At 46.8% G+C, this 14,845-nt stretch overlaps 4 protein-coding genes and 1 long non-coding RNA gene across 5 annotated transcripts; 1 reads left to right on the top strand and 4 right to left on the bottom strand.

Annotated features, from left to right (window-relative positions):
* Window positions 1–540: 540 nt before the first annotated feature.
* LOC6594446 (organic cation transporter-like protein) lies at window positions 541–2,826 on the bottom strand. Its single transcript, XM_002019875.2, has 5 exons — window positions 2,543–2,826; window positions 2,037–2,485; window positions 1,563–1,980; window positions 998–1,504; window positions 541–939 (listed from the first exon to the last, which is right to left on the bottom strand). Exons 1-5 carry the CDS (start codon window positions 2,683–2,685, stop codon window positions 813–815), a joined length of 1,644 nt encoding a protein of 547 aa, XP_002019911.1. The 5' UTR covers window positions 2,686–2,826; the 3' UTR covers window positions 541–812.
* Window positions 2,827–3,835: 1,009 nt separating this feature from the next.
* On the bottom strand, window positions 3,836–5,996 carry LOC6594445 (organic cation transporter protein). The gene is made up of 6 exons (XM_002019874.2): window positions 5,694–5,996; window positions 5,476–5,635; window positions 5,129–5,387; window positions 4,647–5,058; window positions 4,078–4,584; window positions 3,836–4,012 (listed from the first exon to the last, which is right to left on the bottom strand). Exons 1-6 carry the CDS (start codon window positions 5,834–5,836, stop codon window positions 3,862–3,864), a joined length of 1,632 nt encoding a protein of 543 aa, XP_002019910.1. The 5' UTR covers window positions 5,837–5,996; the 3' UTR covers window positions 3,836–3,861.
* A 126-nt stretch (window positions 5,997–6,122) lies between these two features.
* Window positions 6,123–8,962, bottom strand: LOC6594331 (organic cation transporter-like protein). The gene is made up of 6 exons (XM_002019873.2): window positions 8,796–8,962; window positions 8,109–8,317; window positions 7,648–8,048; window positions 7,179–7,584; window positions 6,878–7,113; window positions 6,123–6,826 (listed from the first exon to the last, which is right to left on the bottom strand). Exons 2-6 carry the CDS (start codon window positions 8,282–8,284, stop codon window positions 6,390–6,392), a joined length of 1,656 nt encoding a protein of 551 aa, XP_002019909.2. The 5' UTR covers window positions 8,285–8,317; window positions 8,796–8,962; the 3' UTR covers window positions 6,123–6,389.
* A 902-nt stretch (window positions 8,963–9,864) lies between these two features.
* LOC6594329 (organic cation transporter-like protein) lies at window positions 9,865–14,139 on the bottom strand. The gene is made up of 6 exons (XM_026994538.1): window positions 13,978–14,139; window positions 13,730–13,916; window positions 13,408–13,666; window positions 10,625–11,042; window positions 10,059–10,565; window positions 9,865–10,002 (listed from the first exon to the last, which is right to left on the bottom strand). The coding sequence occupies exons 1-6, from the start codon at window positions 14,118–14,120 to the stop codon at window positions 9,885–9,887; spliced, it is 1,632 nt and encodes a 543-aa protein (XP_026850339.1). The 5' UTR covers window positions 14,121–14,139; the 3' UTR covers window positions 9,865–9,884.
* Window positions 12,120–13,005, top strand: LOC113567268. Its single transcript, XR_003409386.1, has 4 exons — window positions 12,120–12,339; window positions 12,398–12,652; window positions 12,709–12,790; window positions 12,858–13,005. It is a non-coding gene; the product is annotated as an uncharacterized LOC113567268 (long non-coding RNA).
* Window positions 14,140–14,845: the final 706 nt, after the last annotated feature.

Genomic DNA, 14,845 nt, shown 5'->3' with positions numbered 1-14,845 from the left:
AATGAGTATAGGAGTATATTAGATTTGTGGTGAAAATGGATGTTGTGTAACGTCCAGAAGGAAGCTTTTCCGACCCTATTGATCAGCATCAATAGCCGAGTCTATTGAGCCATGTCTGTCTGTCCGTCCATATGGAAGAGAGTTTTCTATCATTTATTTGGGATTTGATGAATATTTCTAAGAGTTGGAAGTATAACTTATGTTTTAAAACGATAGGAGAATATGTACTTTCTTATATAGGACTAGAAAGTCTTCTTTCACGGCACATTAAACTTTTAGATAGTAATGATTCGTTGTAATGACTTTCAGGAACCTGGTAGATAAGATAAGTCCTTATGCACGACGATTCTTATGGACAGACGTAATAGCTCTTCGTAAAAGATCAAAACTTGAGACTCTAACTCTTTTAAGGATCTTCTTTAAAAATACGACAAACTTAAGACAAATAGCACTCTGGGGATCGAAAGATCTAAGATATGTCAGAATATTTTTCTGTTTTCATATCAGGATATATCATAATATTTTATTTAACATAATATATACATTATAAAACGTGAAGAAAATTAGAACATAGATTAGTAGATAGATATTTAGCAGTTCTGTTTGTGGTATATACGGGGTATAGGATATATTAGATAAGAGTGTTTTCTAAACAACGGTTATGGTTTACTATTACTATGCATCCTTCACATGAGTAATATTACCTATCAGACCATTCAGTTACGGGCGAAACCCAACATTATTTGTTGGGCTCATCATCAGGTTATTCGTTTATCATCAGATTATCAGTTTTATCAGTTGAGGAGTGTTCTCTAGGGTTCAGACTTGAGATCCGCATGCTTTGTGAGGCCATCGCGGCGCTTATAGAAGCAGGGAAAGTAAAAGCAGCTCTCGTTCATGGCAAACACCTCGCCATCGGCCAGGCTTTCGGGTAGTTTTCTAAGGGAAACATACGATTATTCCATAGTTCCGAAAGATCTCCAAGGTTCAGACTTACTTGTGCAGGGTTTCGGGTAGGGATAGACATAAAGCGGCGCCAAAGAACATCAGACAACTGATGAAGATCGATGGCAGGGGCTTGTAGTACTGCGCCAGGTAGATCACATAGAATGCCAGGGAGCTGGAGGCCAGGCCCACCACATGGATATTGGACACTGCCTGTCCCCGCACGCTGGTGGGGATGATCTCCGCCGCGTACTGGATCTCCGCGTCGTAGGAAACGGTGCTGCCAAAGCGTCCCAGAGCCACCATGCAGGCCAGCAGGATAGCATTCTCCTTGGGATCGAGGAAGGCGATGAGGAATCCCGTAACGGCAGTGATGATGCCACCCACGAAGAGTGCCCCGCAGGCCATGCCCTTGCGACCGATCCGGTTCTGCAGCAGGAGGATCGCAAAGCCCGCGGGTAGGTACACGCTGGATGTGAGGGAAAACAGCTTGAAGGGAGACGTGCCCAGACCCTCCATATTGCGGTTGATCACATCGTACGAGAGGGTTATGATGACACTAAATGGAGAACCATTGGTTTATACTTTTCCTTTGAAAATCTCCTCAAATCACTTACGATTTCAGCAGCAAAGTCAAGGTAAACCGACGAAGACGTGGGGTCCTGAACATGCCCAGGAAAGTGTCCCTCTGTTTGTTCACCTGAGCCTGTTGATTCATCTTCTCGCGGTAGTGTTTCACGAACTCATCGAAGACGGAGTCCTCCACTTGTCTGCCATTGAACTTGGCCACTCGCTTGAGGCAAGCCACCGCCTCGTCGTACTTCTTTTTGGTGAGCAGCCACTGGGCGCTCTCGCAGATGAGCAGAGGATATACCAGGACTCCCAGAGCGGGCAACGAGGCCAGCCAGAGGTAGCGACGCCAGTTGCCAATCCAGATGGCGGCCCAGGGGGAAGTCATCAGTCCAAAGCAGTAGAAAACAGCGAGGATTATATTGAGGCCGAAGGTACGGCGCTTGGGGCTCAAGTACTCGAAGACTGAGGAAAGAATCGAATGAATCCATGGATGGTTGGAGATCTCTGTGGACTCTTACCCAAAATGTACATCAGGTAGTACATGGTATCCGTGGACAAGCCAGAAACAAATCTAGAGAAGGCAAACCATGGGAGAGTGTGCACAAAGGAGGTCATAAAGTCCCCCGTGGCACCGGAAAGAGTGGCCATCAACATGGCTGGCAGTCGCCCGATGTGATCCGATAGAAAGCCAAAGGTAATGGTCCCCACCACAGAGCCCAGAAAGAAGAAAGACTGTCCTACTGCCGGTTGGTGGGACTTGTCACAGACCCACTTTAATTCCGTGGTGAGACTCTCGTAGCCACTCTCTCGCTCAAAGATCCAGTCCTGACAGATCTCCGAGGAATCTGCGGGTATGCCAGTGCCATTGATGACGCCTTGCAGGGGAGTACACGAGGAATGGGAGACATTGGAGTAGATAGAGCGTAGATCCTCGGCACTGAGACCCATGAGGTCATCATGGGAGCACCTATGGGAGAGTAGAAGTTAAAGAAGATCCAGGGTTTGTGCTTCTCTAGAGACTTACCAATGCTCTGGTGTGAAAGTAATGAGGGTTTGCGAGAAATAGTGCAAGGAACTGAGAATGTTCGTATAGCCATAGAGTATGAGTATTACAAATTGGAATCTACCAAAGTTCCCGCACTTTTCAAGCACACGATCGAAATCCATGCTTTGACTGGGGAATACAAGAACTTCACTTTGAAAAAAACACAATTACTTTTCGGACAACAGATATTCTATGGAGAGAGATGCAGCAGAGTCTGTTCTGTTCTGTTCTGTTCTGTGAGGCAAGACAGCAGCTACATTCTGTCTCGGTGTGAGGCAGTATTTTGACGCTGGGCCTCTACCGACCAGAGCCTTTTATACTTAGTATAAAGCGCACGGATTCTGATTAGGATGTGTAATTAGTAACAGCTACTGGCTAGATGGGAGATTGGCTATCTCTCTTTGCAGCTGCTGCTGTTTTGGGGTGTGTGATGTTTACCAAGAGATCAACAGACGACTCGCGAGCGAACATTCCACCATTCGAAAAGGTGAACGAACACACCCACAAAAAACCGGACCCATGAAAACCCTTGGGTATATAAAGATCACTGCCGATCAAGATGGCTTATAATGTAATATTACATCCATTCATTCACTCTTTCATTCATTCATTCATAAGGTCTCTTGGCCTTGGCTTTGTAATTTTTGGGGTGGGGTGGAGCGTGAAATGCGTCTTATGTGTCGTGTGATAGCCCCCCGCTTATCAGGCATTTAACTTGGCCGACTGCCCCCCGAAGTTCTCTGTACTTTCTCGCGATTTTCGACTGTTGTTTGTTTTGTCTTAGATTTATAATAGATTTAGCCGCTGGCATACTGTAAGTCACGCCTCAGCGTCGTTTGTTGCCTCCGAGGATTAGGCCAGCGAGAGAGATGCTGAAAATTCTTTTGTTTGTCGCCTGACATGTTTATAGGATATAGAGATCCAGAGATATAGATTATATATAGTATAGATTACAAAGTGGCTGACGGGGCGCCAACCGAAGCCTCTCGAAAATGACAACAGAGTTCATTTATCTCAAAAGAGGGAGAGAGAGAGAGAGAGAGAGAGAGAGAGAGAGAGAGGTCCATAAAAGTTCCGGAACCAGGTGCATGATATCCATATATCAAATCCCCAGGGCAGACAACTTAGGATCCCCATCTTAAGGGTGGGTATAATCGTTTTAGAGACACTATGTTACGACTGTCTGGGTTGCGGGATTAGTCTTTGTCTGTAAGATCTTTAAAAGTCATCTTTCATAAACATTTTCTAAGCTTAAAGCAAATATTTCTTGTATATATATAATTTTTTTATTTAGATAATTATTTAATCCGTTTGGTTGAGACGTTATTGGCCGCCTCCAACTGAGATTCGGTTTTGTGCTGGCTTTCTCTTCGCTGAAAGCAGGGAAAGAAGTACCATTTCTCATCCTTGGCAAACATCTCGCCTTCTTGAAGTGTCTGCGGGAGGGTCCTAAGGGAGAAGCGTAAAAAAGATATACCAACTATAGATCGAAGATCCTTAAATGAAAAACTCACTTGTGCAGAGTCTCTGGCAGCGTGAGGCACAGTGCAGCCCCAATAAAAAGCAAAACACTGATGAACAGCGATGGCAGTGGCTTGAAAATGGTACCCAGGAAAATAATATACGAGCTGAAGAACCCAAATGCATATCCCACCACGTGGATGTTGGCCACACCTCGTCCCCGGACACTCGTCGGAATGATCTCCGCCGCGTACTGGGCCTCCGCATCATAGGCCACGACAGCGCCATATCGCCCGAGACCCACCATGAAGGCCAGGATCAGGGCATACTCCGAAGGGTCGAGTGTGGCTACGAGGTAACCTGTGGCCGCTGTGATGATGGCACCCACAAAGAGCGAGGCACAGGCCATGCCCTTGCGCCCGATGATGTTCTGGAAGAAGATGATGGTGAGTCCTGCCGGAAGGTAGCAGAAGCCCGTGTAGGAGAAGAGCAGGAAGGGGGACGTGCCAACGCCCTCCACATTACGACTGAGGATATCGAAGGCCACCGTGATGATCATTCTAAGAGGAGAGTTTTCTCTGTAGAAAGTAGTACTTCTAAGAGAAAAGGGGGAATCACTCACGATTTGAGGAACAATATGATCGTGAACTTCCTCAATCGGGGCGTCCTTAGCATCCCCATAAACGTGTCCGCGGATGTGGTCTCCACTCGGTTCATCTTCTCGCGGTAGTGCTTCACGAATTCATCGAAAACGGAGTCCTCAACATGTCGGCCATTGAATTTGGCAATACGTTTCAGGCAATGGACAGCTCTGTCGAATTTGTGCTTCGTCAGCAGCCACTCGACGCTCTCAAAGAGGCAAAAGGGATACACGAGCACCCCCAAGGCGGGAAGGGAAGCAGCCCAGAGGTACAAACGCCAATTTCCCAACCAAATGGCCATCCAGGGGGAGATCATCAGGCCAAAGCAGTAGAAGACGGCCAGAATGATGTTCAGGCCAAAGGTGCGATGCTTAGGACTGAGGTACTCAAAGACTGAAACGAAGTGAATCTCTTACATATGGATTCTTGGGAGGGAGAGGGAAAGTGCTTTCCAAATACCTACCCAAAATATACATCAACACATATTGGGTGTCCGTGGAGAGGCCCGACATGAAACGAGTGGCGGAAAACCAGGGCAGAGAACTCACGAAGGACGTGAGAAAGTCTCCCAAGGCACCAGTCAGCGTGGTTATCACACAGGCTGGCAGACGTCCGATCCGATCGGCCAGATATCCAAAGAAGATCGTTCCCAGCACAGAGCCCACAAAGAAGAAAGACTGACCCACGGCCAGCTGGTAGGCATCGTCGCAGACCCACTCGAGCTGTGGGAACACAATTTCGGATGTGAGTGTCAGATCAGCAGAAAGTGTTTTCTACTTTTGGGGATTCGACTCAGATACTCGTACGAACTTCTGTGGTGATGCTCTCGTAGCCGCTTTCTTTGTCGAAATGCCACGACTGGCATCTGGACTCCCGCTGGAAGGAAAGATCCGGGTCCCAATGGATATAGCTGCAGGAATCTACCAGAGAAGTGGCATTCTCCGAGAAGTCTTCACCGGGAAGAGAGCATCTGCCAAGGGAAAGGTGTTACAGGATCTGCTTATGGATGGACCTATTTCTGGACCCACCTGTGAGCGGGCGTAAAACTGATGATTGTCTGTGAAAAGTAATGCAACGAAGACACTATATTCGTATATCCATAGAGTCCCAGGAGCAGGATCTGGTAGCGACCAAAGTTCCCACACTTTTCGAGGACACGTTCGACATCCATTGTTGGTTGCTGCTGCACCGGCGATCGCTGGCCAACGACTGATGACCTGACGGGGGATCTAACCAACTAGATATATAGATGTACCCATCTGTCTCGTGGGGGCTATATACACTGCAAATAATCGCTATATCTTTATCTTGCTACTGCTGCTACGATGATGAGAAAGTTCTTTGGTGATGAGAGAATTCCCCGACGTCCGTCTGGGAACGGCTGTGCAGTGTTTGCCGACTGGAGATTTTTCGTGGAGTGCTTCTACAGACCATAAAAGAATAAAATATTCTAGTAGTTCGCATATCTTGAAAGGTGTTTTATGTCTCAAGCCGCTGAGCAAATAGAAACAGTGGGGAAGGCTGTACAAACATTGGTCACGCGAATCACAGGCAGAATCACAGATGTTTCGCCTACCAAAACACTGAAAGGTCTATCCATATGTTTATTCAATCGATCGGTATATAATACCTTGGAATCGTTCAGTGACATCTTCTGAAGACGGCCTACAGCTACATACGCGTATAATGAAGATCAATTACCTTCATCCCAGCTTAAAATCTAATCAAAAGTAAACCGCCGAATCCGTGGAATTCGAATGGATCTTGGTGTTGTGCCCAGAGGCCAAGGTGGTGGCCGACTGAGTGCGTCGCTCCGTGAAGCTGAAGGAAAACCAGCGATCATTCTTGCCAAAGTTCTCGCCATCCTCCAGGGATGTGGGGAGCGTCCGATGCAGTGTCTCTGGCAGCAAGAGACACAGGCAGGCTCCAAGGAGCGAGATCAGGCCCAGGATGATCTCCGGCATAGGGGAAAAGATGCTCCGAGTGTACAGGATGAAGGCGCTGAAGAAGGTGAAGGCATAGCCAGCCACATGCACCGCAGCCACACCCTGTCCCCTGACACACGTGGGAATCAGTTCAGTGGCATATTGAGCCCCGGAGTTATAGGCGACTGTCACCCCAAAGCGACCCACAACCGAGAGGCTGACCAGCAGAGTGGTGGCTGTAAGAGAAGGGGGGATTATATGTGGTTATTCTTTGGGTTGCAACTCACTCTTATCTGTGGCAGGGGAAGCAAAGAGTATGCCACCCGTCACCGAGATGAATATTCCACTCAGCAGGAGCGAAATGGAGGCCATGGCCTTGCGTCCGATCCGATCTTGGAGGGCGATGATCAGCAGACAGGCCGGCAGAATGGTGGTGGCGCTCAGCGAGAACATCAGAAATGGCGAAATGCCAAGACCTTGAACGTTGCGAGAGACGGCATCATAGCAGAGGGTAATGACCATGCTAAATCGGGAGAATCCCGAACAGAAATCAAATCAGAAATCAGATATATAGATGCAGCCACTCACGATTTGAAGAAGAGAATGAGGGTGTTCCTCCTTAGACGCGGGGTCCTGAACAGATCCAGCAGATTGGGGGTGGCTTTGGTGTGCTGCTGGCTGAACTTGCACTCCTCGATGAACTCCTGGTAGCTGCTCTCGTCCACCTGCCGGCCATTGATCTTGGCCACGCGCTTCAGGCAGACCACAGCGCGGTCGTACTTCTGCTTGGAGATCAGCCACTGGATGCTCTCAGGGACGATCAGATAGAAGAAGGGCACCAACAGGAAGGGCAGCGAAGTGGCCAGGAGGAAACCCTGCCAGCTGTGCATCAGGACGGCAATCCAGGGAGCGGCCATGGACCCCAGACAATAGAAGAAACCAATGCAGAGGCTGAGACCCACTGTGCGCAAGGTGGGACGCATGTATTCCATGACTGAAAGATCCGAGACATACTGTAAAGAGGGGTCTATATGGGAAAGAGATCTTCCGCACTCACCCAGTATATACATCATCACAAAGTTGCTATCCGTGGCAAAGCCAGAGACCAAACGGAAGACACAGAAGAGCGTGAGATTGGTGCCCCAGATGGTCAGCAGATTTCCGACCATGGCAATCATATTGGCCACCACCAGAATGGGCAAACGACCCACCACATCCGCGAGGAATCCCAGCACCAGGGTGCCCACCACGGAACCCACAAAAAACATGGACTGGCCGAGGGTGAGCTTCCAGGCGTCCTCGCAGATCCAGTTCATGTCCGAGGTGAAGCTCTCGTAGCCCATGAAGAGCTCGTAGTCATAGCCGTGACAGGTACTACTGCCACTGCCATTCTGTGCCGAAGAAACGCAGCTTGACTCACTGGGAGGCTTGCTGCCAACTGGCAGACCATCCGCGCACCTAAGCGTATGATTAATATCAAGTATGCGTCATGGTGGCTGGTGTTAGGTATTGTTTTACCAATATTTGGGCACAAAACTGATGATCGTCTGGGAGTAGTAGTGCAGGGCAGACAGCATATTGATCAAACAGAAGAGCAGCAGCATCAGCAGCTGCAGGCGATTGCAGTCGCCGCATTTCTCCAGTATTTTGTCGACCTCCAGCATGGTGTGATTCCGCACTCGCACCACTTGCATTCACTTTGCCCTCCACTCTCTGCACTCTGCACTCTGCGATGAAATGGGGAAATGGGAATGGGAAATGAGACCCGTTTCTCTGTTCATCTTTCGCGCTTTTAATTACAAAAGCCAATTAGTAGCTAAGCGACAGAGCGACAGAGCAGCTGTTCTATTTCTTTCCGTCTCAGCTTCAGATTCAGATCAGAAATAATTTGGATAAATTATGAGTTTGACAGCTGAAGCCTCGTCAGAGAGATGGAAAACAGATGCGGATTTTTGTTTGCCACAGAGAACGATTTTATGAAGCCATTTTCCATAGATCATCCGTAATAATCGGCTTTGGAAAAGTGTCACAAAACTGTGTTATATATTCCCATTACATCACTATATATTTTAGTGGCACAATGGAAGGGCCCAATCATATGAAAACCAACTTCAATAATCACTTTTCAGCTTTTTGTTCATCTGTTCTTTCTCTCCATTTAAGGAATAAAAGCTATGACACTCTCTTCGCGAAAACAGAACTTACACATACGACCTGCAGTTTTCGACTGGCAGCTCTAATCTTTCGGGGCTCAGGTCTCAAAAAGGTGTCGATTGCGATAAGAAACAGACCTTCACGCACCCTGTCGTCTGCACCTGAATCTGTACAGAAGTACTAGTAGAATAATGGAATAAACTCAGTCAGTGACCGCTGCTTTATCGTTAATTCTTATGGGAGTCTGCCGCGAAATTGCAATGTCAACCGCACGGAACGAAAGTAGAGTTGGATTTGAGAGGCTCTCGATTCAGATTCAGATTCAGACAAAACAAAATAGCACAAAAGCATGCGGCACTGCTATAGCAGAGTGTATCGAATAGGGGATGCCCAGTAAGGAGATATACAGAAAGGGTGTACAGAAATCTACAATCCAGTCCGTCAAATAGATTTTTAGATTCCAGTCTTTACCAAAAGGAGACTGGAGACTGGAGACTGTTGAGAGGAGTACGTTGATAGATTCTAGTTTCCACTTATTTTGGAGCATGGCTCATGGTTTTTACTTCGATATTGAACATTCTGGTGTGGTGTTCTTTGTGGGGATAATTCTGGGAAATTTCCCTCCATAATCACCAGGTAGGTGGTAGCTTCGGTTACTCCTTTGCTCTGCTCTCAGCTGTACACATCGTTTGACCCAATAAATTATCTGCAACCAACCATCTCTTTTTCCACATATTCTACTTTTAATTAAGGGGTAGCAAAAGCAACAAAAAAGTCAGGAAGAAATGTTGGCGACACTGTCCGCTGGAACGAGGAGATAAATATAGATTTTTGGGTTCGCCGATTTGTAGCATGCGATGCAATTTGCCGACTCTTATTGTTATTATTATTGTTTTATTATGACGTCGCAGTAGGCAGCGATTGCATGTGGATAGGCCTGGCTTTTGCATTTGTAGAGTTTTCCTACCAGATATCTCCAAAGCGATGCGATGCGATGCGATGGAAAAATATTGCAACTTTTGGCTGTGAAAATGAGTGTAATCATGAAAGCAATCAGCAGTTATCGGATTATAATAATACGCTGCCACTTAATTCTCTACAAATATTAAAAGCAAACAAATCATCGCTCTGTGATATATTTTAGGCAGTATCAACAGCATTTTCTTTGGGTTTTTGTCTTCTGTGAAAGCAGGGAAAGTAAAAGAAACTTTCGTTCAAGGCGAAGCTCTCACCATCCGCAAGGTTCTCTGGAAGTTTCCTGTAGTTAAGAATAGAATGAATGAATGATATACACAGATATATTCAAGGACATACTTATCCAATGTCTCTGGCAACGTGAGGCATAAGCCAGCGCCAAAGAACATCAAGCAGCTGATGAAGATCGATGGCAGGGGCTTGTAGTATTGCGCCAGGTAGATCACATAGAATGCCACGGAGCTGGAGGCCAGACCCGCCACATGGATGTTGGACAGTGCTCTTCCCCGGACGCTGGTGGGGAGGATCTCCGCCGCGTACTGGATCTCCGCGTCGTAGGAGACGGTGGCTCCGAAGCGACCCAGGGCCACCATGATGGCCAGGAGGACGGCATTCTGCTGGGGATCAAGAAAGGCTATGAGGCAGCCCGTTGCCGTGGTGATGATTCCACCGGCAAGGAGAGCCGTACAGGCCATGCCCTTGCGTCCGATCTTGTTCTGCAGCAGGAGGATGGCCACTCCGGCGGGCAGATAGGCGATCGATGTGAAGGAGAACAGCTTGAAGGGAGACGTGCCCAAACCCTCCATGTTTCGGTTTATTACATCGCAGGAGAGCGTGATTATGACCCTGTCAACGGAACACAGTTTCTCAGAGTCTTTGGGATATATCGCAATCCAAACACTCACGACTTCAGCAGCAAAGTCAGTGTAAACCGACGCAGGCGGGGGGTCCTGAACATTCCCAGAAAAGTGTCCTCCTGGCTGTTCACCTTCTCCTCCTCGATCGTCTTCTCGCGATAGTACTTCACGAACTCATCGAAGGCGGAGTCCTCCACTTGTCTGCCATTGAACTTGGCAACTCGCTTGAGGCAGGCCACCGCCTCGTCGTACTTCTTTTTGGTGAGCAGCCACTGGGCGCTCTCGCAGATGAGCAGGGGATATACCAGGACTCCCAGAGCGGGCAACGAGGCCAGCCAGAGGTAGCGACGCCAGTTGCCAATCCAGATGGCGGCCCAGGGCGAAGTCATCAGTCCAAAGCAGTAGAAAACAGCCAGGATGATGTTGAGGCCGAAGGTACGACTTTTAGGACTTAGGTACTCAAAGACTAGAAAGGTATAGAGATGGTATAGAGATGAGTCTTTGGGTATTAAAGGTGCTGCCACTCAAGTCTTAATCGATCAATGGAACCGGGAACCCTGTTGAAAGTTAATTGAAAACCGATGATCGCACCTCCCAATAGAGATCAAGAATTGTAAGAAGGAATCCTTCTGAAAGCATATTTTATGATATATTCCCCGAAGTGTGCCTAATATTTAACCTTTACTTTTTCGTGCCCTGCGCTGCTCTGGTAACGGCCTTACCCGTTTGGGTGTTGACGCATGGATGCATCCACACTGCATCCACAATCGCGTGCATCGCGCCAGCAGCTGGACCATCGCTGGCCACAAACTGCTATGCCGCGATACCCTCCACTTACACCGCCAGAAACCAAACGGATTTATTATGTTCTGATTTATTATTTAGAATGCGAGTAGTGCCAGGAGGAGGATGAGGGCAGGCCAGTGTTAAAATTAGTTAAAGTATAGTTTCCGCAAGTTCTGCATAAGGGCACGCTCCATCTGTTGGAGCTTCTCTGGAGCTCTTCTGTTGGAGCAAATGCTGACGCTCTCACTACAATACGTTTGCCCAGCATCGGAACAGCCTATAGAAGACCACAGAAGTGATCCCCAGCAGCCCATTATAAAACAGCCAACCGAATTTCGTTAGCGGTGGCGGTGGCGGCTCACGAACCAGGTCATTTTTAATGCACTGGACAAAGTAGGGGAGCTGGGACTTGTGCAAGGCGCGGACCAGCAACAGCACCAGCACTATGCCAAGCAACAGATAGTCCCAAGAGTTATCGTCTTGCGGGTGCTGCTCTTCTTCATCATCAGTGTCGTCTAAAATCCATTCATTTGGCTCGCCCATATCGCACTCGCTGCCCGTAGTCCAGCCATCGTCTTCGTTTACTAGGTCACTAGGCTCCGACATATTGGAATTTTTTTTCCGGCTTTATGAGTGATTTAAACTATTCTGACAGCTTTCTCACAGTGTTTTCAGTATTCTAGTGTTTTCTAATCCAAAAATTCCGATACAAAGGGGAGGGAACCAGAACAGGGTAGTCTCAAACGTTCCTGCATATGAATATGGGAAGCATACGAGTATCTGCAAGGAGTACTGCAAGGGCGACACCAACACCAAAAGCCTTGGTCCTTTTTTGGGATGCCAGTCGGTGGGCCGGACCCTCCCTATCACGCTATAGCATTGTGCAGACTGTGCAGAAATGGAGGATGGCCAGCAGAGCAGGGGACCAATGATATGGAAAATCCTCGGTCTCGATCATAGGAGACTTTCAAAACTAAGTACAGTCAGACAGATAATATTGAAGTCAGAGTATAGTACCCATGTATATTTCTACAGATTCCAAAATTGACCACAATGTGTGCTAAACAATGTGATGATAGAGCAGTTTCCATTTTTTTGGGAGCATGGAACTTGATCTCGGGACCATGTTGGTTCCTTCTCTCTGTATATTTCATATCGCAACGTAAGAAACCGGAGGATGGCACGATTGTCAGTTATGAAAAATTTTGGTATGTGTTTTGTATGATTGTGTTTGTTGCTGCGATAATACACACTCTGAGTGGGGTTCTGCTGCTGTTTGGCGTGTGGAAGGTGAGTGGAGTGATTCCTTATCTTATCCTTTGCAATTTGGCTTATTGTTTCTGCAGGACTATGGAGGAGTGTTCTTAGTGGGTATGGTTATTAGCAATTTCTTGCCAATCGTGTTGGTTTTAACCGTAATTATACCAAGTAGGTATCAAGTGGCCCAATTACTTTGATATATGGTTTTTCGGTTACTTATTTCCTGTGCTTTCAGTTATACAAGTTTTTTGCGTGTTTAGAGCGCTCAATTACTGGAGATCGAACTGGCCTTAGTTCCAGCTACATATGTCTAGATCATGGAAACTATATCTTATAAATCAAAATTAATGTATAAAAGACCATAAATTATCAGTATAAATAAAGGAACCATTTCAGAACTGCTGTTCAGTTTACTGCCGTCTAAAGCGTTTCCAATGGAAATGAATGAATGAAAAAATTGTATGCGATAAATGAATAAATTTTCTATAGGATTAAGAAATTCTAAAGGGAGTAGTTATATTGCATTATCTTTAAATACTTTTAAACAAAAAAGGTCGAACGCGTAACCACAAATTAAGTTTGCAAATACACATTTACTACATATCAACTACATATTGATGTAGTTAACTAATCCCCAGAAGTATGCTACAAGATGCGAATCAAACACGAAATCAATGGGTACCGAAATAGGGAGCAACATAAAAACTTCGAACATGAAACGAACTTTCTCCGATTCACGAGGAGTCCCACTAACGATTTCTATATATATATCGGCTCGTACTCACCCAAGATGTACATCAGATAGTACATGGTATCCGTGGAGAGACCCGAAACGAATCTGGCGACTGCAAACCAGTGCAAAGTGTAGACAAAGGAGGTCATAAAGTCACCCGCCGCCCCGCACAGGGTAGCCAGCAGCAAGGAGGGCAGGCGACCAATGTGATCCGACAGGAAGCCAAAGGTCAAAGTGCCCACCACGGAGCCCATAAAGAACAAGGACTGTCCCAGAGCGGGCTGGTGGGACTTATCACAGACCCAATTCAGCTGAAAAGGAAAGGTGGAAAATGGTGATGATGATGCCCAAGTTGCAGGGCATGGATTAGTCACCTCCGTGGTGATGCTCTCGAAGCCGCTCTCCCGTATGAATATCCAATCGGTGCAGACACCATGCTCCGAGGCAATGCCCGTGCCATTAATGACATCCTCGAGGAGCGTGCAGGATGGTTGCGAGACATTCGAGTACACCGTGCGCAGCTCCTCCACACCAAAACCCGTGAGATCTTCGTGGGCACACCTTTGGAATGTAATTTGGGATACACTTTGGGCACTTCTTCATCTGTGACAGTGACACTAACCAATGCTCGGGCGTAAAGGTGATGAGAGTCTGCGAGAAATAGTGCAGCGATCCGAGAATATTCGTATAGCCATACAGCAATAGGATCACAACCTGGAATTTCCCATAGTTTCCGCACTTGTCCAGAATTGCAATAAAGTCCATGGGGTGGAATCTTTTCCGACTAGAACCGAAACTGGCCGAAATCAGTGTCCAACTGGAGTGAAGGGCCCCCAAGAGGCTACCAAATTGAGGATTTTTTGCTGCAATTTTCGTACAAGGTACGTGTGAAAAACAGCTGCCTCCACATGTGGGTCGGGTAAACACATTTCTCTCAAAGACTTGTGCATTATCTGCAGTTTCATTTCCACTGCCATTTCCCTCTGTTAACCTCCATTCGCGACATTGTTGCATTAGCCTGACATTCTTGTTGATCAATTGCTTTGATCTTCTGGCTAAAAATAGTTAAAACATATGACACAGCCACAGCCACAGCCACTGGCACGACTTTGATTCCCTGCTATACTTAGGAGTACGAGTGGCTGTCGTTGCAATGCAATGGCGAAAAACAATGCATGCAGCTGTCAATGGCTTAACCGATCGCAGATACAAATTTGCGGCCATAAATTAAGCGCACAAAACGGTAAATATACGTAGAATTGTCGCAGACACTGGCCTGTGGGAAGTGGTGAAGGGTATGGCTATGGTATATGATAGCTAGAGCAGAACATGGAGTGCACTTTAAAGCAATCAATTAGGTAATAGATACAAAATATTATCTACAGTTTCCTTCCTATAGAAATCCTTCAAGATATTTATTACCATATCCTCTCGTGCATTCACTTGTACTGTACCCCCAATCAAAGAGTATTATTAATGACATTATTTGC

The sequence above is a fragment of the Drosophila persimilis genome, unplaced genomic scaffold, assembly GCF_003286085.1.
Source record: "Drosophila persimilis strain 14011-0111.01,24,50 unplaced genomic scaffold, DperRS2 tig00003933-arrow-pilon, whole genome shotgun sequence".
Classification (NCBI taxonomy): Eukaryota; Metazoa; Arthropoda; class Insecta; order Diptera; family Drosophilidae; genus Drosophila; species Drosophila persimilis.
The sequence above is the reverse complement of the archived record's forward strand: the minus strand, read 5'-3'. Positions and strand labels throughout refer to the sequence as shown.

What these genes read in the sequence shown, in the direction of transcription:
- LOC6594446 (XM_002019875.2), bottom strand. Translation starts at nt 2,685, where the DNA reads ATGGATTTCGATCGTGTGCTTGAAAAGTGCGGGAACTTTGGTAGATTC. An exon ending in ACTTTCACACCAGAGCATTG is followed by an intron (nt 2,486 to 2,542) that starts GTAAGTCTCTAG and finishes ACTCTCCCATAG; the next exon opens with GTGCTCCCATGATGACCTCA. An exon ending in CTACCTGATGTACATTTTGG is followed by an intron (nt 1,981 to 2,036) that starts GTAAGAGTCCAC and finishes TTCTTTCCTCAG; the next exon opens with TCTTCGAGTACTTGAGCCCC.
- LOC6594445 (XM_002019874.2), bottom strand. Translation starts at nt 5,836, where the DNA reads ATGGATGTCGAACGTGTCCTCGAAAAGTGTGGGAACTTTGGTCGCTAC. An exon ending in AGTTTTACGCCCGCTCACAG is followed by an intron (nt 5,636 to 5,693) that starts GTGGGTCCAGAA and finishes TTCCCTTGGCAG; the next exon opens with ATGCTCTCTTCCCGGTGAAG. An exon ending in ATCATATTGTTCCTCAAATC is followed by an intron (nt 4,585 to 4,646) that starts GTGAGTGATTCC and finishes CTCTCCTCTTAG; the next exon opens with AATGATCATCACGGTGGCCT.
- LOC6594331 (XM_002019873.2), bottom strand. Translation starts at nt 8,284, where the DNA reads ATGCAAGTGGTGCGAGTGCGGAATCACACCATGCTGGAGGTCGACAAA. An exon ending in TGTGATGATGTATATACTGG is followed by an intron (nt 7,585 to 7,647) that starts GTGAGTGCGGAA and finishes CGGATCTTTCAG; the next exon opens with TCATGGAATACATGCGTCCC. An exon ending in TTCCCCTGCCACAGATAAGA is followed by an intron (nt 6,827 to 6,877) that starts GTGAGTTGCAAC and finishes CTTCTCTTACAG; the next exon opens with CCACCACTCTGCTGGTCAGC.
- LOC6594329 (XM_026994538.1), bottom strand. Translation starts at nt 14,120, where the DNA reads ATGGACTTTATTGCAATTCTGGACAAGTGCGGAAACTATGGGAAATTC. An exon ending in CTATCTGATGTACATCTTGG is followed by an intron (nt 11,043 to 13,407) that starts GTGAGTACGAGC and finishes ATACCTTTCTAG; the next exon opens with TCTTTGAGTACCTAAGTCCT. An exon ending in CTGACTTTGCTGCTGAAGTC is followed by an intron (nt 10,566 to 10,624) that starts GTGAGTGTTTGG and finishes TTCCGTTGACAG; the next exon opens with GGTCATAATCACGCTCTCCT.